General features: G+C 44.9%; 1 protein-coding gene across 1 annotated transcript in view; it reads right to left on the reverse strand.

Moving 5' to 3' along the window:
• Window positions 1–213: 213 nt before the first annotated feature.
• The window catches only part of LOC128877534 (neural-cadherin-like), a 59,603-nt gene continuing 35,961 nt past the window's right edge, over window positions 214–23,855 (reverse strand). The window contains exons 2-11 of the mRNA XM_054124916.1: window positions 15,728–17,095; window positions 15,350–15,394; window positions 13,209–13,400; window positions 12,261–12,507; window positions 11,137–11,356; window positions 10,744–11,020; window positions 9,966–10,561; window positions 9,369–9,515; window positions 8,356–8,547; window positions 214–1,569 (exon numbers count right to left, since the gene is read on the reverse strand). Of these exons, the coding sequence (XP_053980891.1) occupies window positions 1,291–1,569; window positions 8,356–8,547; window positions 9,369–9,515; window positions 9,966–10,561; window positions 10,744–11,020; window positions 11,137–11,356; window positions 12,261–12,507; window positions 13,209–13,400; window positions 15,350–15,394; window positions 15,728–17,024 (3,492 nt within the window). The 5' untranslated portion in view covers window positions 17,025–17,095 and the 3' untranslated portion in view covers window positions 214–1,290. The remainder of the gene's footprint in view (window positions 1,570–8,355; window positions 8,548–9,368; window positions 9,516–9,965; window positions 10,562–10,743; window positions 11,021–11,136; window positions 11,357–12,260; window positions 12,508–13,208; window positions 13,401–15,349; window positions 15,395–15,727; window positions 17,096–23,855) is intronic.

The raw sequence follows: 23,855 nt of genomic DNA on the forward strand, positions 1-23,855 counted from the left end.
ACCCGATACGATCCCTAAATTCTAGAAACCAGTGATAGGCAAAACCCTAGGCTTCGAATAAACCTGAAGTTTGCCGACATGTTTGTCTCGTTTCCTTCTTTGGAAAATGTTCGAAAGTGGAAACGAGACAAACACGTCGGCAAACTTCGGATTTATTCGAAGCCTAGGGTTTTGCCCATCGCTGCAAGAAACAGACTTTCTTCCTCCGTCGCAACACAGGCTCGTGCAAGCGTCAAGAAACGCGCGTACAAGTCACGTACGTAAATTTTACCCTTGAAGTTAGCAGCCCCCTCGAGGGCAACTCTTGCGCCACTGGCTTCCTCGTCAAGTCAACCGAACCTTCAAAGACACCCCCGCACGTCCGTCCCCTCCGTTTCCGTCTCCTGCTTTAGGCACAAAGACGACGTCGCGAGTAGACGCGCCTTTGAAGGTTCGCTTGACTTGGCTCGGTAATAATAGGCGCGCATCGACACTCGAGTGAACGGAAACGCATCGGTTAGGCGCGCGATGCTCGCATCCCGCATGAACGAACGCGACGTAAACGCTCTGCTCCCCCATATTTTCTTCCTTCTCTTTTGTATCCTTCAAACGAACACTCGTGCTCACCACCTGACGTGTATGCGTGTCCATCTGTGCGCGTGTCCGCTGGAACGTCGCGTGCAGCGATGGACGGTTCGAATTAGGTACCGATCGAGAATCGACGAATCGCTTCGAGTCTCGTTCGACCGTGAAACTTTGAAAACAAGGAACGGGACTGTCTCGATAACCTCGAAGGACTCGCGGCGTCGGTTCCGCGAGCACGACGGAGGCATGCAACAGCATCGGGATACCAAGTCGATATTACTATACGTCAAGTTCTATGACGATCTCCCGAACGAGCAGGATATTACGATTGAGCACGCTGCTTTACTCTGTCAAGCGTTGGTACAGCTTCTACGACTATTCTGGAGTGCTCGAGAGGAACGCCCCTGGATGCGATTCGGAATTCTCCGAAAAGTTACGGCAAGGGTTTATCGTTCATCGGAATTCGGAATCGAACGGATTGGAGATTGAAGAAAAAGCAACAGGGGTGTTCTTCGTAGCTCCCTACGCGAGAGACGCGTCGAGACGTTCGAGAATTACAAAGACGGTACTACGTTCGAGCGACACTCGATGCGATTCGATATAATTTATGATCCGCGCGATATTTTACACCCGCGTGATCGCTGTACGCGAGCGCGAGTGTATCTCTGTGTGTGTATGTGTGTTAGTGGTGTAGATGCGTGTATATGGAATCGTACACAATATCAATTAACGTGCACAAGAACAATATTGCCACGAGATTGCGTGCAGGGCGGGTTCGTGCAGAGCCGCACGGAGCATTAACAGTGTGACAGACCTGGCTTTAACAGACACAATTTTAGCCCCAACGGCTATGTTCTCTTTACAGTAGATCGGGCCATACATTATGTGGTCCCATACGGGCGGATTATTCGCACGGTCCACAACGTCAATCTGAACCTCCACCGTTCGCGACGAGGACGGGTAGCCCTTGTCTTGGGCCATCGCCTGCAGCTTGTACATCTCGCGCTACACCAGACCGCGTGTATAACAAACGGGAACAAAAAACAATGGCGTTAGTGTCAGGCGTAATGACTCGTGGCAGTGAGTATTTATCTCGGCCGGAGCACCCGGCTTCTCGTCAATGTCTCGCTCTCACTCTCTCTCTGCCCCCCGCGGGGGCGGTATGTATATATATATATGTATATATCTGTCTGTGTTTTCTCGTTTGACATAATATCTCTGCCAGCCATTGCTTCGCACCCTGGTGTAGCCAGTTCAATCATCGTGTCTCGCTAGTTCGTCATAGATCCCCTGGATCCTCTGCCTTAGCCGCTGCCCTCTCGCTCGGTTAGACCTCTAACAGCGCGATTACGCTCTAAGCAAAGCGGGACCAGGCGCCAGCTGAAAGCTGAGCGTGGTGAACGCCGGACGCGCCACATGAATCCCTTCGCACGAGGAACTCGGCGATCGCTGATGCACATCGCGCCCGCTTCCGCACCTGCGTGTGCTGCTCGTGAAAGAAAAACAATAACCCCAATTCGAAGGGACCTGGATCTCTCGCTATATCCTCGCCTACCCTATATATACGGATCATCGCGCTAAGGACAATCCGGCATCTGGTTTTCCGAACTCGTACACATCTAGGGACGTTATCCGCTAAAGTCGGCCGGAGCCGGTTCGCCCGTACCTCGGGAATACCTTCGCACCGAATCCGTCTCTGGCGAGCGCGCTCGGAAGCCATGGTGTCCCTCGTTACAGAGTTGATCGACTAACGTAGAGGTCCGGAGACCGTCGTTCTTCGAGAGAGGCCGCTGCCAGAAAAACTAGCTACCGGTAGCTACCGAGACAACATTTTGTAACTTGGTTCTTTTATGGAATTTTTGACGATTTTGGGGGATTTTTCGATCCAACTTTCTTTCTTAACACTTGGCATGCGGGCATACTTCGCCGCCGAATTACGCGTGCAGCGGGCCTCTGTTAGCGGGTATCCACCACAAATCTACTAAATACGTATTTTTACGTGACCCACGCTCTAGTGACAGACTGCAAAAAACGTAAAAATACGTTGCCCGCATGCCAAGTGTTAAGATTCAGAAGGATTGTTTAAACGCCTTTTTTTTTGTTTAGAGTATTGAATTCAACGTTCGAAAGTATATAAAGGTACGAAGTTTCAAAATTTTGTCTCATTAAGTACCGATAGCTAGTTTTTGTAGCGGCGCCCTTTTGTTAACCCTTTGCGCTCGAAGCCTTTTTTTCTGGTATCTACCAGCAACTCGAGATGCTTTCTCAGCATTCCATTGTCACGAAGGCTAAGATTATATTGACTTCTCGAATGAGATCTCTAATTTGAGATTTGAAAATCTGGTCACCTTTGCCTCGACGACAATCATTTTATTGCCACTTCGAGTTCCAAAGAGATTAAACCTAAAGAAAACCTAGTAGTGACTGAGAGTCACCTCTCGAGTGCAAAGGGTTAAGAACAGGGATGAGCAACGCGTCGACTCGAATGCCAGCGAGCTTGAGGACAGGTAACGACCACAGGGTGGTTTATTACTGGTCCAACTGACAGCACCTTGCGAGTTGCCCTTCCCAGTCCTTCGCGATTCGCAACGTTTAAAACTAAACCTTTCCCGAAAACCGAGTCAAGTATTCCTGAAGCCAACTTTCCAACTGTCCCGACCTCCGCGGGACACCAGGTATTTCCTTCGAGCTTCCCGTATACCATACATCCAGAGATCTCTCGATCGGTGTCGCTCGATTCCCAAACGTTCTGCGGAAAATCGACTCCGTCGAATTGGTAACAATTAACATAAGTAAGGGGATAGACAGTAGTGGTAATAGTATAGTAATGGTAGTAGTAGTTGTAGTAACAGTAGTAAGTAAGTAGTAGTAGGTAGTAGTAGGTAGGAGTGTCCGACCAATCAGCGATCTACCGCGCCGCGCTTGACCATGCATGCTTCAGCTCCCGTGAAATACATCATGTACGCATTGGACAAAAAAATAAAGAGAACTGGGAATACGATAGAGTCGGTAACGTAACGTAACCAAGAATCGATAGATCGCACACAAGGTGAAAGAAACGGTACTAAGTCGTACGAACCGATGTACGCAGAACGGAGAGGGCGAGAGAGAAATTAGGCAACGATGAGTAGACGGGGCTTTCGAGAAGCGGACAAGGACGTTGGAGGGTGTTGAGAAACAAACGGTTTACGGAGGAGACGAGAAAAATACGTGTATCTAGAGAGACAGAAGGCAAAGGGAGTAGCACTGCATGGCACGGCACGGCATGTCACGTGTCTTGTCTCGGTCATGTCGTGGCATACAAACCTGGCTTTCACCGACGTCACTACAGTACCCACTGTGACATTTTCTTTGATGTGAATGGGGCCGTATACATTGACATCCCACACAGGTGGTTTATTGTTTCTGTCTACGACGTCTAACAGAACTTCCACTTCTGCGTGCAAGACTTGCATCTTCCCTCTGTCGGAGGCCCGTACTTGCAGGCGATAGTTGTCACGCTAGTGGCAAAACATTGGGCCGTCAACTCACAGGACACTTTTTCAGGACTGTTGTTGGCGGATGTTTTTTTTTTTAACTTTTTTTTTCATACTTTCTTTGTGCTTTGTTTTTGGCTTTTCTCGGTTGACCTTTACACACGGAGAGACACGTCACTCGGCGGCGAGCGCGATTACACAGGGCCGTCGTGAACGACCCGGAGGGTTTCTTTTATATTCGCGTAAACGTAAACGAAAGAGATAGAAGAGAGTGAAGGACCATGCAGTCTCGCGTGTATCCGCTTTTACCGTTCCAGACCTCTTTAATCAAGGGAGGGGGGGGGGGGGGGGCGTTTATGACATTTTTCTCTTCGACGCGTCTGCCAATCTCGCGATCGACCTGAAAATTTCTGTCATTATCGAGTCAGCTCTGCGTTTGGATCGGTTTCGAGCGCGAACGGTACCGTTGTGGTGTTCCTGTAAGGGATACTTACCCCGAATAGCGTTCTTTTCGATCTACGCGTACGAAAAACAAAGCTTTACACGTACATATTTTTTTTTTTTTTTTTTTTCGGAACATTGAAAGTCACAGGGCGACGAAACGAATCCATATGGTTATTTCTAGCGGACGAATCCCCTGTGTGCCGATAACGTACGTCACAGATGATTAACATTCACGTTAATCATCCGAAACATACGAGATATTTCGTTCGGTGCATGGCTCTTAACACATAAACAGAAGCTTAAGACATTTCACCAGAGTATACAATATTCGTTGGACCGAGTCTTACGCTCTGGTCAATATTTTTTAATAAAACGACACGACCATCGCCAAATATCGACGAACCAATCGTCGTACTCTTCCCCTCCCTCCCCCTGCAGTTCTATCAACAATTCCGAGAGTTTTCAGATTTTGCTTCGATGCACTCAAACTGAAGTAAAAAAATTTTGTCAGAGTTTTTCGAAGACGTCGCAAGCGTCCGGAGAATCGTTATCGGCGGTATCGAAGAGGTCCTTCACCTGCGGATACGCTCGAGACCAGGACGAGAGAACGAACAAAAAGGCGCGGTGACACGAGCGAACGTTATCGAAAGAAAAGAGCGAAACCAAACGAAACGTAAGAGAAACCGTACAGACTCGCGAGTATTTGTAACGTAAACACCGAACGTAAAGAATTGAAAACAGAAAAAAAAAATTGACCAAAGACGGAGATAGTGAAGAGACAGAGAGATAGAAAGAGAGACGGAAAGTGATAGCGATACAAAAAAGTAAAACAGAGTGACGTCTCCGAGTGACAATAATAATTAATCATAGAACAAACAGAGGCGAACGAAAAAAAAAAAAATATAAATTTCGAAACGATAAGTCTTTGACACACTCAATAATCGAACGGAAAGGCGCTCTAGTGTACTGCAACGAATATCATACTTATACTTTCTTTCTTTTTTTTTTCTTTTACTTTCTTTTTTTTCTCTTGCGCTGGTATAACATTGCTAAGCACGTTATACCTCTGTGTTCTCGATGCAAAGTGTGAAAACACAAGAATGTGGTTCCTACTTACTGGAAAACAGCCCTTTTTTTTTTGTCATCATCAAATCCGAAGAAAGTAAATGGTGCAATGAACACAAACATAAACAATAAGAAATTCAAATTAGTTCCTTTACGAAATCAACCAATGCAGGCATTTGCATGCAAGCAAGAATGCGTTTAAAGAGGCATCGGGAGGAACAGGGTGACGTGAGAAATAAGAAAGAGACAGACAGAGAGAGAGAAGAGAGAGAGAGAGAGAGAGAGAGAGAAGAGAGAGAGAGAAGAGAGAGAGAGAGAGAGAGAGAGAGAGAGAGAGAGAGAGAGAGAGAGAAAATAGGGCGGGCGGGATCGTGGACGGGTGGTTCGGAGTTACAGAGAGAAGGAAAAAAAATTATGACGACCCCTCGTCTGATTCTTTCGTTTATAACGACACTCAAAAACCGATGGACGTTTTTACCGTGGATTAGTTTTTTTTTTTATGCATATATTACGTTGGCTCGTCGTGTATATTATAGATCCGCATTATTCCGTTTTAGTTTCTGTTTCGTTACGACAGTGGTATGCCGCCCCAATCACAGAAGAAAAAATGTCACACCACGGACAGACTTCTTACGGTTTATCGTTATTGCGCTCTCGGCAAAAAATTGTCTCTCGTTTCTCTTTTTGTTATTTAGTTATTTATTTATGTTTTTACTTTTTTTTTTTTTTTTGCTCATTGTCAGTCACGTCGTGGTTTTGGCGGGAGAATATAGGGAGACGAAAGCCGGGAAACGTCAGATGAAGAGTAAATATAACGGACGAGAAACGAAGAAAAATATGAGAAATGTTCAAAATGCAAAGAAACGAGAAATTGTTAAACCGTGTTGTTTCTGGCACGAAAGAGGTCGAAAAATCAGAGAGAAATCGAACGTACGCTTCGATGCTTTCGACAACAAAATGCAAACAGTAAAAACGATTGTTCCATCGATGATCGTCGCCGAACGATCGTAAAAATCAAAGGAGAAAAAGAAAGAAAATTCAGAGCGAGCCACGCACGAATCACGATGCAAGAGTGTACCCGACAAACGTAGGCGAACAGAACAGAAGAGAAGAGAACCGAAAGTTTAACGGAGAAACATGAGAGACAGAGGCACGTGGGTGGAGGTGGGAGACAGAGAGAGAGCAGAGAGCAGAGAGGAAGGATGTAGGAGCGAGAGCGAGATCCGTTCCTGTAAAGGAATCAAAAACACATTCATATAAAATATGCAAGCATTTTCAAAAATTGTTTATGTCTGATGCACCACAAAATGCGTAGAGGTTGAAGTACACCGTACGTGGGGCTCAAAAAATGTCGTTCCCACCTGCTCCTGGAAGTTCAAAAAACATCACTTCCCTTTTGAAAAACATTCACATTAGTATTTAGTTTAAGGAGAATAATTAAAGGTAATTAGTTGGGTAATCGATCGTTTCCCTTCCTTTCGATCCGTTATTCGGTTCGTTCCTTCGCGGTTGTTTCGCCGCGGCTCTGTGGCGCGTGTACAAAAAAGTAACCGGGGAACAAAAATACGCAGACCATCTTTCTCCGTTGGCTAAGGTATGGAAAAGTGAGAGAAAGTGCACGCGCTCGATCATCGCCGCGGGGTTCGATCGCGTGCGTCTTTGACGCGCGAGCGATTCTTCCGCGGGTACGAATAAGTTTGCCGCGCGTGAAAATCATGACAAGAAAATTGCGGTTACTGTTCGGCGCGTGTTCGCAAAATGAAACGAACGGAACACAGACTTCCTCGAACCGAAGCAGTTCGTCGAAGGAACAACGGAAAGAAAGAAAATGATCGAACGAAAGCTAGACCAAAATAGGAAATGAATAAATGGAGAACGAAAAATGGTAGAATCGATCACGGCGAGTAAACGAAAAACTGGACAAAGAGGTTGTTCGAAAGTTCGATTTTGGAATCGTTATTTTTTTTTTTTTTTTTTTTTTTTTGTTTACGGGTACTCGCGCCGCGAGCATGATCTCGATAGAAAGAATGAAAGAGACAGAGAGAGAGTGTTCTGTTGCAAAAATAGCCCGAACGGTCGATCGATTCAGGTACATGAAGCGTTTGAGGAAATCAGGCATAGCTAAGTATTTACCATAGTGAACACATTGTGCATATCAATGGGAATTAAAAAGTTCTATACATGTGCCGTAAAAAGGAAACTCATTTCGTTGCATATTAGTGATAATTAGAGAAATAATTGCCGACCAAACGCATATTAGTATACAAAGTTATCCGATCAGCAACAAAACGGATTCGTGTTAAAGAACGTAAGTGAACGTAAACGTACAATATATCGGCAGAAGGTGTACACTCAAGTTCGTATTCATATATAGTATAAATATGGATATAAATGTATATTTATATATATTCTATCATATGTATACACGCACGCGCGTATAGGTACATCCTAAGGTACGTGTATGCGTGTGCGAGTATACGAGGGCATATATAATGCTGGAGAACGCGACGTGGATTCACGGCTTTGATTCGGCTCTTCGCAGCAAACGAATCGTTCAATCTACGAAATGTACATTTGCCCGATGGTTGTTTAAACAACAGCCAAGCAGGTCGACGTTGCACGATTATAATAACGATATTCGTTGCGCGACAAATGGCGAACGGTGACAAATGTCGAGGTCGAGGCTGGACGAAGAAGCGGACGTTTCTCGCTCGAGAACACACGTCGGTCCTCCAGGTAAAACCATTTCTGTTGTTACTGTTAGAGAGAGACGCATATGTAGATTATCATCAATGGGAATACTCACGTCTAGAGGCTTCTTTAAGACGATCCAACCAGACTCTGGTTGAATCTCAAAGTACTCCAAGCTCTGGTCATTGTTTGGCGAGGTCAACGAATAGGTTATCGCACCGTTATTGTCGGCATCTTCGTCCGATGCCGACACTCTTAAAATGTTTGTTCCAATACTCGCGTCTTGTTTCACGTTTTCTACGTATCGCTGCGAATAGAAAGGAAATCAGTTAAGATGTATCTATGATTAGAGAAGTTGGAGAATTCGCTTAAATAAATCATTTTAAAGAAGACTCGAACGTCAGGTCGTTACGTCCGAATCTTAATCGCAACTTCGTAAGAAGTTCTTTCGATAAGTCAAACTAAAGAAAACTCGAACTTCCTTATTCATGTTATACGAAATGGTATCGCGCCAACAATGGAAGAAACGTTGACGAGCAACGTACGAATAAAGTGCAAAGTACTGATAACAATTTCCGTTCATCGGGAGCAAGAGACCGTTAATTTATTCCGCGTACAAAGTGCAAACAGCCACGATCGTTAGTCGTTTGCATTTCTTTGAAACACGCCCGTTTGAATTCCCCGATAGTTACTGCTTGAGATCACAAAGGGCAACAAATTGCGCAATGCGACCATGTGGTGAAAAGCAATTTTCCTCTTTAGTTCATCCCCCGCCTCGCTCTTTCCGTCGGCGACCAAACAACACCGGCGTTTCTCTACGAGATAATAGAAAATTGTGGAAAATGCAACTTGCGTCGTCTGCGAACGAGATAAACGGAGACGGAGCCTCTATTGAGTTACGCGCGCGAATATTCTTTGAATCTGATTAAAAATGATTCCGTGCAACGTGTATATAAAGTAGCAAACAATCGTGTTCGTCGTATTCGAGTGAAAGCTTTGTCTCGCTTCTCATTGTTATGGTAAGCTTACTTTTTACTACTACAGTTTGTATACGCGATGTTGCCAGTTTTAATATTCCGCGGAATACATTTCACGATATTTTACGTGCACTTTGATAAGTTTACTCACCTGACGGTCGAATAGGGGTGGGTTGTCATTGACGTCAGTGATTTCAACAGTGAAAGAGCAAACTCCTTCTAGCGAGGGTTCACCTTGATCCGTCGCTTTCACGGTAACGGACACAAATTTTCCATCATCCCCTTCGCGATCGAACACCTGAAAACATCAGTGTCGTAATCTTACGCCTTTAACATTTTTATTTAATCTGCTAAAGATGTGATTTTTATTGGGTCGTCCAGGAAGTTCGTGTCAATTTTTAAGAAAAATTCAAAGGCGCATTTGAATTTTGATAAATATTTATTAAATTACGTAGGTACTATTTTGTTCCACAACCTTTTCACCTATTAAGGGATGTATACGCGTTATTTATTATCTACCAAAAATCGACATGGACTTTCCAGACAACCGAGTAATGCAGCAATTTTAAAAATACAAATGGAAATTCATAGATTATTGGAAGCTATCGAAAGAACTAAAAAAACTTCCAAAACCCCACGAATTTTACCAAAACGACTGCCCAATGATACATTCTCTCCTACTGGTCCACTTCTCGACCAGCTTATCCCTATAGCATCGACCACCGCCAATTAAAAACGGCGTGTTTACCTTGTTCGTGAGAACCTGGCCAGTCTCCTCGTCGACGGTGAACTTGGTTCCCTTCTGATTGGGTTGCTGGACGATCGAGTACTTCACCTGACCGTTCACGCCTTTATCCTTATCCGTGGCCTGCACCTTGATGACGGTGCTGCCATTCGGAGCTCCCTCCTCGACTTTCGGGTTGTAGCTGCTGCAATCCGTGAACACCGGCTTGTTGTCGTTTACGTCCGTGATGAAGACCACGACCACGGCTGTGCTGGTGTGCGCGGTGGTCTTTCCGTTCGGACAGCAAGCACCGTCGTCCAGAGCTGTTACGTTCAGCTCGTACTTGTCCCTGTCCAAGGAGATCGGCTTCCCGTGGAGTCGAATCACACCTGTAATCTCTTCGATCACGAACTGACCCGAGGTGGTGTTGCCGCCGACGAATTGGAACCGAACGTTGTCGCCGTCCTTGTCCGAAGCGACCACGGTCGTGACCAACGTGTTGGGCCCGGCGTTTTCGTCCACGTTTGGCGTGTACACCTGCTGGGAGAACTTTGGCTCCTCGTCGTTCTTGTTCTTCGTGTATATGCGCACCGTGGCTGTTCCGGTCTTTGGAGGCTCGCCTGAGACAGCGCATCGAAATTAGTTGAGAGGCTTAACATACGAAGTAAATTTCTGAATTCTTTCGGGAAAGATCCTTGTCACCCGTATATACTCAGATGACGTAGAGATCAACGTGTCGATTTTCGAGACGTAAATTTAATCGACATACGGTGGCTACGCGATTCTAAAAATTCGAGCGTACCTTTGTCCTTGGCAGTGACGCTGAATTCGTAGTAAGCGTTGTTGTTGTCCGCGTCGAGTTGCTTATTATTGACGATGATCCCGCTCGAGTCGACGCTGAAGTGATCGTCGGACACCAGGTACTCGACTTCCGCGTTCATGCCGGAATCCGCGTCCGTTGCTTTCACTTTCAGTATACTCGTGCCCAAGGAGATGTCCTCGTCGACATTGTGGGCCTGGTAATCGGGCAGCTCGAACTTGGGCGCGTTGTCGTTCACGTCCGAGACTCGAATGGTCAACTGAAACGCGTAAACGTGTCCACGGGCGAATTTCAACGAACCAGTCCCTTTTTCTTTACTCGCTGAAACTATTTACTACGAGTCCGATACGAAATCAGTTTCATTCGCTGTTATACCTCGACGGACGTGGAGAAGCCACCCGAATCCTCCGTGGCTGTCACCATGAGGGAGTAGACGTGGGGATAACGCAAGTCCTCAAAGTCCAATTCTTTGGCGAGCTTCACGATGCCGGAAGTCGGGCCGATATTGAACGTTCCAGCTGCGTCTTGACCTTGCGCCTTCAGGGTGTAACGTATCTCGCGATCGGCGAACGATTTTGCTTTCACCGATATGATGCTGAAACGAATCCAATGTTGCATCGACCAATCGAATCCCAAAGTGGCAAAGTCGATACCTAACTCAATATTTCTACATTTCTATTATTCTACATTTTCAGCAGTACACAGTCAGTCCCATGAATATTCGTATCCTTCTATGTGTATTAAAAGAATCTGTGTAAATTAAGTGACAGACATGAGGTTTTCGAATAAATATTTCGAGAGGTATTAGAATGTACGGGATGAGACTTGCGAGAGTTTTTCTTATATTCGATATGTTTATTTCGTTATTAAATATACAGGGTGAGTCTTCTAACACGACGACCTCGAATAACTCGTAAGGTATTCGTTGTACGATCAAATGTTTCAAACAAAAGTTGCCATGGTACCTAGGGCGACATACAGCGCTTTAATCTGTTTTTCATTACCTTACCTTTTATTGAAATATTAGGATCACCTTCAGTTTTCTAAATGGAATGACTAATATTTTTTTTTTGATTCAGATAAATCGTCAAATCAAAAGTAAATCAAAAAGTACTACACAAAGTGGGACTTCAAGTGAACAATTACTAAGATATGTATGTATATCATTTAATCTTACAATGTGTCAATAAAACGTGTCACATCGTTAACTTGAAAACAACATATTTCATTACAAATACTTACAAGTGTCAAGTTCATTCGCGTACATATTTATAATGAAATATTTATTTGAAACTGTCAAGTGTGTCGTTTAATTTAGACAGATTCTTTTGACACAGACGGAAGGTACGAATATTTCTGACCCGATTGTATTTGTAGCTGGATAGAAATTGAATTTCGCATTCGAATTCAGCGGTTAGCTGCCGGTAGGAGCTCCATCGTAATTCGAGTAACGCGAAAACGTTCCCAGAGGCGAAATCTGATAGAGACATTCAACTCACTCGGAGTCTTTCTTCTGGTTTTCCGGTATCTCGGCCTCGTACGCCTTCATGTAGAACTGCGGCGGGCGTTTTCCACCTACGATCGATAGCCGCTCCTCAGGAGTCGACTGAAAACGCCTCTCATCTATACGACCGTTCTGATCCTCCGCTTTCACGTACAGAACGTATTCCATGTCCAGCTGAAACAGCTCGGTCCCTCGGGTGCGTACAACTCCGGATCGCTCGTCTACCTCGAAACGACCACCAGCTGCAAAGCAAAACGGTCGCTATTTATCTTTCACTCGGATAACTCTACGGCGCTCGGCGTCTAACCGGAGTTATTAGATGTTTCGTGCAAGAAACTCGTGTATATTTCGCGGAAAACAGTTCCTGCGGCGACCGAGGCCTTTGTACAGAGGCAGGGATGAAAGGAACGACGCTATTCGACCGCGGGCAAATTCTGTTATAGATCTTTTCTTCTATTAGGATTATTGGATCGTCTCCACTTCCGTCGTCCTTTCTTCCATCTCGAGTCTCAATCTAGAAACCTCAACGTCCGCTTTCGAACAGCGCTCGAAGCTCGATTTCAAAATGTAAAATTTCTCGAACTTTGTTAAATTATGTAATGAGGTTAAGCGAATATTTCTTTCCCGAATATTTCTTTCGACACCGATGTCGTATCTAATTTCGTTTGTGATTTATTAAGGTGGAAAACAGGAAAAAGTAAAATAATTAATTCGACGTACGTAAATTAGAACATCTGCTTCAAGTCGTGCAGGGAATTCGATAAGCGCGTTTCTAGCAATTAATAGTGTCCGAGTATCAAAACGTGTAAAGGTAAGTCTCGGAGATCTCGGAGTCCTCGATGTAAAATCATTGCACCGGTTTTTAAAATAGTATTTACCACTGGCGCCAGTTATGCGCGGAAAGCCAGTCTCGAAGACTGCGTTATCGAAATTGAATACGTACTTCGATCTCGCACGATGAAGTAGTGAATATTGTTGTCGGTGTCAGGATCCCTGGCCTGAAGGGTAAACACGTGTGTATTCGGTGGGGCGTTCAGCTGCACGACCGTTTCCATCGGCAATGGTCGATTTATGAAGTACGGCGGCTCGTCGTTAACGTCCTTCATGTTGATAATGACACGCTGATTGTCCGTGTCTGTAATTGTCGATCGATTATTGATATGCGTTCGCAACGTGCACGCACATAGACGGAAAACGGTGGACAATGCGCGAAGGCGGTGACCGAGTAGCATTTGACATTATCTCGTCCCGACGCTCTGACCTTTGCTCCGTTAAATTCAACGGGTGCCACGAAACGAAATTTCTCGATGCGACCGTGTAGCGGTCTGACCTATCGATGCATCGTACTTGGAATATCGCGGTAGATGCTTCGTGCCGAGCTCGAAACGTCTAATACATCGATCGCTATCGGCGGACTCGAGAAAGCGTCACCCTGCGATGCACAGGAACGACGGAACGCCGAGTTTCGCGTTTACGAATCAACGCGAGTCGAGTCCCATTCTTCCAGGAAAGGAGTTTGAATTATCAACGCGCATATTCTTCCGTCACCGCCCATAAACACTGTCGACCCAGCAACGTCGCAAGCTCTAATGCGAATTAGCGTCTGATGCGCGAAACTAATTGCTCTCATACTACGCAAACTACCCAGCTACGAAAGCCGTTGCAAACTTCGCTCTTAGTTCTGTGTATAGAAAATGTTTGCGCGAATAATGATACCAAAGGTGAAATGTGTTTCTACTTACATAGAAGTCCTGCGGGAAGCCAAGAATGCGGAAATGAAAAAAAGTTTCGTTATTAGTTGGACGTGAAAGCGTGGGTAATCAACGACGAACGCACGGCAAGAAATATATTCGCCAACATTAACGTATCGAAACATAAATGATATAATTGATATTAATAGATTCACGACCGATATCAGATACTTATTTCTATTAACGAAGTGTCCACATATAATTGTATAATAATATAATAATTGAGTGTACGTACGTAATTGAGTTTGCTCAAAAATAAAACTCTCTAGAGAGATTCGAGACAGTTTTTGACGCCATAATGCCAAAAATAGGGACAGCGTAATAATTTCCCGAGAAACGCGCGACTGGATACTATTTAAACAAGCCGGAATATGTAATTTAATTCGTCCCCGGGTCCCTTGGTGCGTAACGCGCGTCCCGGTCATTCTTCCCAGCCAAACTGTAATTAGCGTTCAGCACACAATGTGAAACGAACGCTCGAACAGTCGCCCGTTTCAAAAGGAAATTGTATCCACGTGCGAGCTGCTGCACGGAACGGAAGTTCCCGATGAATTATTTTTTGCCGTGCTCCCCTTACAGAGATCGCAGACGCACCGATCTGTCCTACAAGAATTCCACTCTCGATGGAAGTATACAACGGGACCATCGTTACACATTAGCTACAGTTTCTTTCGCGAGTTGCGCTCGATTATTTTGTGTGACAGTGTTTATATAAACATACATTTAAAAATATTTTATATATATATATATATTACATACATGTCGAATTGAGAAACCGCCTCCTTTTTCGATGTTAGTTAAAAAGTTGATCTAATTTCTTGGAGCAAAATGGATCGTACACGATTCATTAACGTAACATAAAATATCGCGTACGTGTTTACTTATTAATAAAACGAAAGAAACTTTTGAAAGAAACTGATAGATCGTTGCGTCTATGACTCTCGTTTTACGATTAAAGGATCTTCCTAAAGGGACTCCAAGACTTTCTTTTTCGATACCACAGCACACCAGTTAGTCGCGACGCTATCTTTCGCATTTAATTGTAATCGCGCTCTCGCATCAAACAAACAAAAGTGGTCGGATTTTGATTGAAAAGCAAAGTCCTGGAGCCTCTGTTCGGAAAGTATGTTTCTACATGTTTCTATGCGATCGGTGCTGATCGAATAATGGTGCAACGTGCGGAGCGCTGGTCCTCAAGAAGCGCAGGTTCCACCCCCGTACAAGAAGAAGACCCAGAAGATAGAGAAGAGAACCGAGCCATAGCACAGGTAAACGCGAATGCTGATGGACGAATGCACGAGCGTCGAAGCAAGAGTAAAAATAAAAATTGTACCGTCAAATGGACACCGGGTATACGGCGGGTACCGTGTGCACCGTTCTTCGGCCGCGAGGCGAACAACAAAATCAACATTAATCAACAGAAATTGTGGGCAAAGATTAGGTAACGGGTGTGTGCATAAGTTTCTACTCCGCGCTACGCTGTTGGTCGTTTGTTTAGATCCAGGTTGAGCAATCGTATCAAACATTCGAGAAAACGTATCCTACAAAACTTATGCACTTCGTTAATTATACAATTTATTAAATTATGCAATTTAATGCATTCAAGACAGAAGTATGTCTTAAAGACACTTTATTCGATTAAATGGAAAAATATTTCACGTTGTACTAAATTGCACGAACACGAAGTAGAGCAACGGTTGTCATACGTTACCTGAGTTGGTGATGGTCACCCAAAAATCAATGGTCTTTTCCGAGCTGAGCTCCTCGTAATCCCATTTCTGCTTGACGATGACAGACCCGTTAAGTCCAACCATGACCCACTTGTTCTCGTCCCTAATCTTATACATCTCCTTCTCGTTCTCCTTCTCCAGATAAAACGCGATTTTCCCTTCGACGTCGCCGTCCGCCTCGGTGAAGTCGACCTTCTTCGTCGGCCTGACGGCCCTCGTCACCCGTCGCTTCTGTATCCGGTGGACCTCCGTTTCCGGCGGCAACGACGTCAGGAACCTGACGACAACCTTGGCCGGTCTCTCCGTCGTTCGACTCGGGTTCCTCACGTCGTGGGCCTCCACGATCACCGCGCACTCGTAGTCCTCGTCCATCGTGGTTTCCGGTTCGCCAGCCAGCATCAGCTCGCCCGTCTGAGGCACGATGACCAGCAGGCTGCTAGGCACGAGCAATTTGTACGCGACCTTGTCGCCGTCGGCGTCCTTGGCAGCAACTTTGCCCACCGTCGAGAATCGTTTCCAGAAAGGTAGCTGGACGGAGTTCTTCCGCATGGCGTCCAAATTGTCGGGTCTGATCTCGAACGTGTACTCCTCCGTCTCGAACACGGGGCTGTTGTCGTTCTCGTCCAGCACGTGCACCACGCCGTTCACGCACGACGTGCTGAGGAAGTTCCCATCGGAGGCGTGTATAGAGACGGTGTAAACCTTCTTGACCTCCCTGTCCAACGGTTTCGCGGTCACCACCCTGACGCCCGACTTCTGGTTGCTCAGCGTCAGGTTGAAACCAGTTCTGTTCGAGTATTCCTCTCTCAGAGCGAACAACCTCGTCCCGGATTCGTCCGGCAGGATCGCGAAATGTATGGGGAAGCTTCCTTGAGCCCGCAGCACCGGGAAACCGTCGATCAAGGTGCCCGGGTCGGAGTTCTCCGGCACCTCGCCCTCGCCGAGGTGATCGTGCGAGAAGTTGATCATGTTCTGGCGATTAATCACGTAGAGATGAAGGAAATGAGTCTCGGTCCCGTTGGCCAGTTCCTCGAGAACGATCAGCTTCACGGGTCGGTCCACCAGCGGCGATAAATCGAACGTGGTCATCACCAGACCGTTGCCGAGGACGGTGAAGAACTTGGAGTAGCCGTTCTCCATCAGGTGGAAGTTCGACGTCTGTTTCGTGTCGAATTGCGTCACCTCGTAGCCCGGGTAGACGTCGTGGGGCAGGACCACCACCTTGTCGCATGACGACGTGGCCACCAGGAAGGCTGCGATGACGAGTAGGCGCCACATCGTGATGGCTCGTTGTCCGCTCCGATCTCAGTACGTTCGCGCTTTTACTAGAGCATGAGTGCCGGCAACCCCTGAAACGAGAAACGGGTAGGTTAGTATCTGGGTTAGATCTAAGGACGGTGATCGATAATGGGGACAGGAGTCGTTTGTCGAATTGATTGAATAGGGAGCGACGAAAAGGTTTTTAAAATGCAGATTAAAAATGTACAGACTTCGAGGTAGAGTTGGAGAGATTGAAAATCAATTGACAGCTGTTAATATTTTTTAAGGTTATTTAGTGCATTGATATCAACGCTACAAATTTACTACAATTTTTTGTCATTTATTCTCCGCGATCTACATCAGGAGTGGTATCGTCGACTTCGTTCTCTTCATTGACTTCGTTAACCTTGGTTCGTGACGCACTAAGAGCCTATTGTAACAGGTCATTTTTTTTTTTGTGTCATTTTGTAGTCTCCCTAAATGCACAAATTTCTCTACGATAAATGCCCTGAAACTGAGGAGTTCGATCGGCGATTAGCGTAACATGATCCGGGATCAGATATCTCGGTGAGACAATGCTAGTGCAACGATGAAACTCATCGATATACCTTGGTATTTTCGCTCCGTCCTCTTTTTTATTCGCTGTCCTGTATGTTCATCGCTTTCCCCCTCCACTTTCCAAGCTGTGTAACGGGACATATTTATTTTTCTCTGTGTAAAGTGACATGAATTTCGGCTGTTCGAAAATAAAAAGATCTTCGATCTTTAAATAGGAAATAATTATCATAGCTGAACCACACGATTTTTAAACGAGGACAAGTTCGATAAGCCCCACTCCTCTCGCTACCTCTTTCATGAAACGTTGAGAAAGCGTCGTCGTTGAAAATTCACGATCTATCACGGCTTCCTTTTTCGGGCCACGGCGGAATTCATCACCCCTAAGTAATCCGTCGCGTTCCCATGCCGATCACCCGGCGAAAACTCGGCAGAAACGGCGATAAATTATTTCGACGGGCGTAATTCGTCCACTGATTCAGATTTATGTCCGTCTTTAAACAGCCCGCGTATACAGCTCACGTTGCGCGCCCACGCAAATGTCAGCCGCGATATAATGCTGCGGTAACGAGCAATTTTCCCATCGAATTGACGCGATTTTTCTATCCCGTTCGTGGAAATCGAAACGAATATCAATATTTACCTCGATTTAGGCCTAAGGGTGATTAATATTCTACTCGAGACGTGGACATTACGAATCGGGAAGTTCGACGTTAAACTTGCTGATGTATTACTCGATCGAGTGCCACGTGAAATATTCTTTCGTTTCGATTGAGAAAAATGTCTTTAACGCATTCGCGACTGGCAGATATTTTGCGTTTCTGATACCGTGAATAATAAAATTCTGAAGCTGGACGTCGCAAAATTGTTAGAGCGATGATAACTATTACAAAAAATAAAAACATCGCGAATGTGTCAAGTTCTGTCGCTCGATTGATCGCAGTAGAAATAGATAAAAAATAATTTTGCTAGGCTCGGTGTTGACGATTAAAATATAAATAAGACTGATTGTTTTAACGTATGGTAATTGTTGGAATATACGACCGACAAAAATCAATTGACACCTAATATGCTGGACGCGTGAAAGGATGTTTCTATAAATAATTCTCGGTCTGGTCCCTGTAACTGGATTTTTCATTCAGTCAGTTCTTTGAAAGATTTCGTACGGTACGGACGTAGCTCCCTCGTTATTGATTAACCCTTCGCGGTCACCCGGGGTCACAATGACCCCAAGCGCAACTTTAACCTAGAATTACTCCAAGTTATTAATTCTATGAAAATAAATTAAAAATTGCCAGAGTTATGATTTTTTGAGTAAAAAAATTTTTTTTTACTCATTGGCTCCTTGCTGATTTTTTTTCGGCATTTTGAAAATTTGACAAAAATTGTTTGCCATGATATTCTCATTCCGAAGGGTTCAAACTAATATCCTGAATTTTTACGAGTCGTTCGGAACGATACTGGCAACGCGGCAATCGTTTAAACATGGCTGGGGTCATTGGGACCCCCTGTGACCGACGCGTTATTTCCAGATAAATATAATATAATATAATATAAATATAAATATAATATAAATATAAATACAATAAAGTCTATTTTATTAAATACGAAGTGAAACATTTATTTAATTACCCATTTCCAATAGTAATAATTAAAGAATGAAAATAAGAGACGAGTATCTTCGATGAATGCTCAAAGGAGGACAGCGGGAATCGTCGTTGCTCGTCACGGAAAAGGTTCGCCCTTTTGTGGGTCTGATTTTTCGTCGGAGTTAGTTTCGAACTTAAACGAGCCGCGGCTGACCTCACGTCCGGTCCTCCCGTGGCGTGAATAGAATCAAATGGAACGGGGGGGGTTACTAAATGACAATGGTCAACTCGTACGCGCCGGTTCTTATTTCCGGTGCAACGTTGCGGACATTGTTCGTTCCGTTGGTGTCCCTCTGACGAGCAAACGTGTACTGTTCGCGCGAACCTCGACGTCCAGAGGCATTGATATTTCCAGCGACAAAGGAAAACAATGACGGAATGATTGCAGTTTCTTTCGAGACCCAGCTCGCGTTCATCCTCGCTGGCATTTTTCGTGCACCTTTCAAAGACCACCGTGTATACAAAGTTTCTGCGTTGCGCGGACGAACGTATAAAATCAGAGATACCGGGAGAAGTTCATCGGGAAAAGTTTCGAATGGTCTTTGAAGCTCGATTTCGATCGACGAACGACATGTACGAGCACGGTACTCGAACGATCATCGTGAGTGACGTATGCCTCTAGCATTTCCTATATTGAGCGTCTAGACGCGGGCATTATGTAGTTAACAGTTTCCTTCAATTACGCTTTAGCAGCCAATTTCCGAGACTCGAGCGTTTTAGGTTCGTCTCGGAAATAGCTTCAGTGAAATGAACTCTTCGTCGTTGCGCATCTCGAAATTGTCTTCTCAGATTTGACAGTTAGTTGAATTATGTTCGCCTCTCTCTCGACAGATTTACGATACGATATTCGCGGTTCGTCGAGTCCTTTTATTTCTTCTCTACCATCCAAACACATAATACGACGACACCTGCATCTCTGTGCCTGCTTATCGTGTTTCTAGATAGGATTTCAGCACTTTAGAGCCAATACGCTCGGATACATTCCCTTCGCAGTGTGAAACGGAACTTCGTGAAACGGAAGTATGCTTATAGAAACGAAGTGCAGTGCGGATACTATAAAGAGAAATGATCACAACGATAACATAAATCGATTTGGCGTTCGCCAGACGTCTCCACGTCCCATGCGAACACGACCGAAAGTAACAGTGCACACGGAGAGGCGACCGTGAAGTGTCGCGTCATCTGCTGTTGCGAATCATTGGGGACGACGCTCGCAGTGGGAGCAGATGTTGTTGGGTAGCGATGGCATCAAACGAATCGCGGGTAATATCGATACCGTTGGTGGATCGCGTTTCCTTGGAATAATGGACGACTGAATTCAATACTTCGGTTATACTTTCACGCAGCAAATCAACCAGCAATAATGTTTGTTTAGGTTCCATTTCTTTGGGACCTCGAGTGTCGATAAAATAATTATTAGTGAGACACGGGTGGCTTCATTCTCGAATCTCAAATTAGAGATTTCATTTTCAAAGTCGATCTAAGCTTACCATTCGTGGCAATGGAATGCTAAGAAAGCACCTCGAGTTCCTAGTAAACAATGTAAAGTGCAAAGGGTTAGCTCGTCCTGGAGGGTTTTCCACCGAGGGTTTTAGAATTTCGTTTCTTGTTAACGAAACGCGTTGGTGTGGTCACGTTTAATTGAGACATGGACTTCTATTTAACCTCTTCACGCCCTTATGAAGATTTTTTATTGTTATAATTACTGTTAATAATAAAATGAAGAAAAATTTGATAATAAACGAGGTCCTGAAGAGATTGAAATTGTGAAGCAAAGTCTTGAATCTGACTTGTATACCTTCTTCTTGAACTAGTAGATTTTCGCGGGTACGCGTGAACTTGATCCCATCGCTCAAGTACAATCGTGGGTCGAGTTAGTATTATACTGTTAAGTCCGTAGAAACACGACACCTAATCCCTCCTGGGGACGTATTAAGTGACTGCCTTCAGCTGGTATCAGTGAGACTGGAGCACGGTGGGATCGCGAGGTACATTTATCATAACCGAGTAGTGTCGTAATATAAAATATTCAGTCAATCCCATAAGTATTCGTACCTTTCATGTCTGTCGAAGACGTTTGTCGAAATTATTATTATATCAGTGTAATAAGTATTCGTACAGGAATCAATTCAAAATAAAACTTCATATATTCATTTTATTAATACGTTTTAGGGGAAGAAATAATTAAGCAACATTCCTACTTTAGAGTAGAATCGTTAGAGTAGAATTTGCGGAAATTAAAGTTTATTATTTTTAATGTTTACCTCTTATTTCTTTTCTTATTGGAAACATCAAACCTGTCGTTTAATTTAGACAAATTTCTTCAATAGACACCGAGGGCACTTATGAAACCGATATCGTATCGACATAGTATCTCACGTCCAGTACTAATTTCGAAGCCAAACGAGACCGCAATTCCATCCTCCGCTCAACCTCGTCGTCCATCGTTGTGGGTGCAGGTGTACGTGGGCGAGGAAACGCGATGGGTCGATGATTCGAAGCCATCCAACGATTTTCATCGCGGAAGACAACGCGGAGCACGGTCCCTCGCGATGAAGCAATCCGCTTACACGTGGCATTACGAGACCGAGCGTGTAGCCTTTCCCTTCGATCGCCGCAAATGCGAAGAACTCGCGTTAAGCCATGTCATAAGCCTATTAAGGAGCAAGATTTATCATCGGTCGACGACGCTGGATGACTCGTGCGGGCCCTCCTCACGCCCCCGCGATTTTACGCCCGTCCTTTTCTAATTATTCTCTAAATGCTGGAAACCAGACGGTCCGAGACGCCATCTGACTCGATAGTCGTGCAATTTTAACACGACGATCGCCACGTCACCCACGCATCGGTGACGGTGTTTTTCACCGAAGAATCAAAGAATAATACTTCTGAAAGTTGAGCAACAACGGAAACGAATTTAAATAAAATTCATGAATTACGACGAAGATAGAAAACTAAATACCCCGACAAATGTTTGATTACGTAGTTTCCAATAGTCTAAATAATATTCAATCGTAGTAGACATTTTCAAGAATATTTGTCTGGCAGTCAATGCGTTAAAAAAAAAGGATATTCATGTCGAATTGAGTAACCTCCTCATTTTTCGAAATCAGTTAAGAAAGAGATCCTGACATTGAATGTTTGCACTTCGTTCGAACGTGTTGTTCCCTTGACTTCTAATTACCGTCTACGAAAAACCGTGACAAATGGGGCTACCTCGTGTCAAATCTCAGGAAGTGGCCAACTCGAGGTAGGTTGGATAGATCACCCCGCGAAACGAGCAGCATACCGTGCCGAAACCTTCCGTCGTGCAAATGGTCGGGATCGGTTAGGGAAAGAACGATTTGCGGGGCGTAGAAGACTTAATAACCGACCTGGAGGTAAATTATCGTCGTTTTCGCGAAACTGTCTGGCGCGAAAGGTAGTCCGCAGGCACGATATGGTACGTGCTTACGGCTTGATTCATGTTGTGCTTCTATATATTTGCCAGGGGAGCAGCCGATCGACGAGATATTCTACCCGCGATGATTAACGCGTCGTGTGTGTAGATGAAAAAAGACAGTTCTCCCCGATGTCAGATCAACGCCCTGCAATTTCCTTTATTGGGATATCGAAATTCCACCGCTGCCATTTAATTTAGATTTACGTGTGCCATAGTCAGATATAAAGTCTATTATCGTGTACTTTAGTCCTTTAACCATTTCCACGAGTAGCACCGCATTTCTCATATTTACTTCACGTCGAATTCTGTAAACACATCTTCTTTAACGTTTATATCGCTCAAAATGCGAGGATAGGAGCGATCAAGAATCTTTCAATAAAACAGACGAAACGGGTGAAAAGAAGATTCCCAAACGGGTGTCCCTTTGGCCTTTTTAGGCGCCCACTCCTCGACGCAAGGATTCTCGTCGACGGTTTCCGAAACCTTCGCTCGCGTTAAGCTCCGGCGTTCTTTATCCCGAAAACCGGGGCACAAAATGCCATTTCCCTGTGCCGTCGGCGCCTTTGAAGGACTTGAAATATCATCGTTACGATCTTGCGTTCGGTACGAAAGGATCAAAGATTGTCGTGGTTTCATTAAACCCGTGAAAGGCTTTTTCCACCGGGCAAAGAACGGCATATTGCGACCGGGGCCGACCGCAACGAACTAAATCTTTATGAATCTCGAAACTTTCAGGAACTTTCATTACTGTTACGCCGTGACTCGGTTACCTCGCCGTGCCGACTCGAAATCGCTGTTGCGATATCGCTGAAACGAGAGCTGCTGGTCTGCAAGCGCGTTTCGACGGGGAAACAATTGTTTCCACCTCGACCAATTTGTCGCTGAAGGCTTTCGGCTGAAACGACGTTTGATTGTCTATTCAACGCGCGCTTCGGTGGACTCGCGTAACATTCAATAGTGGCCGAAATTTATTCGATTTCGATTCTTCGTTCCTGACGTACTACACTCGCCGTCAAAAAAAATAGGGACACTTCTTCAAAACGTCATAACTATGGGAGTTTTCAACCGATTTTCGTGAAACTTCGTCGGGAGTAGTTCTGAAGTGTCCTCTGGGTGTGTGCAAAGTTGCATTGGCGAGGGTTGATGAGAAGGCGTTAATTCACCCCCTTAAAGGGGGGCGCGTCGAAAAACATCACTTTTGAA

This window comes from Hylaeus volcanicus, chromosome 5 (assembly GCF_026283585.1).
Source record: "Hylaeus volcanicus isolate JK05 chromosome 5, UHH_iyHylVolc1.0_haploid, whole genome shotgun sequence".
In the NCBI taxonomy this organism is placed as follows: domain Eukaryota; kingdom Metazoa; phylum Arthropoda; class Insecta; order Hymenoptera; family Colletidae; genus Hylaeus; species Hylaeus volcanicus.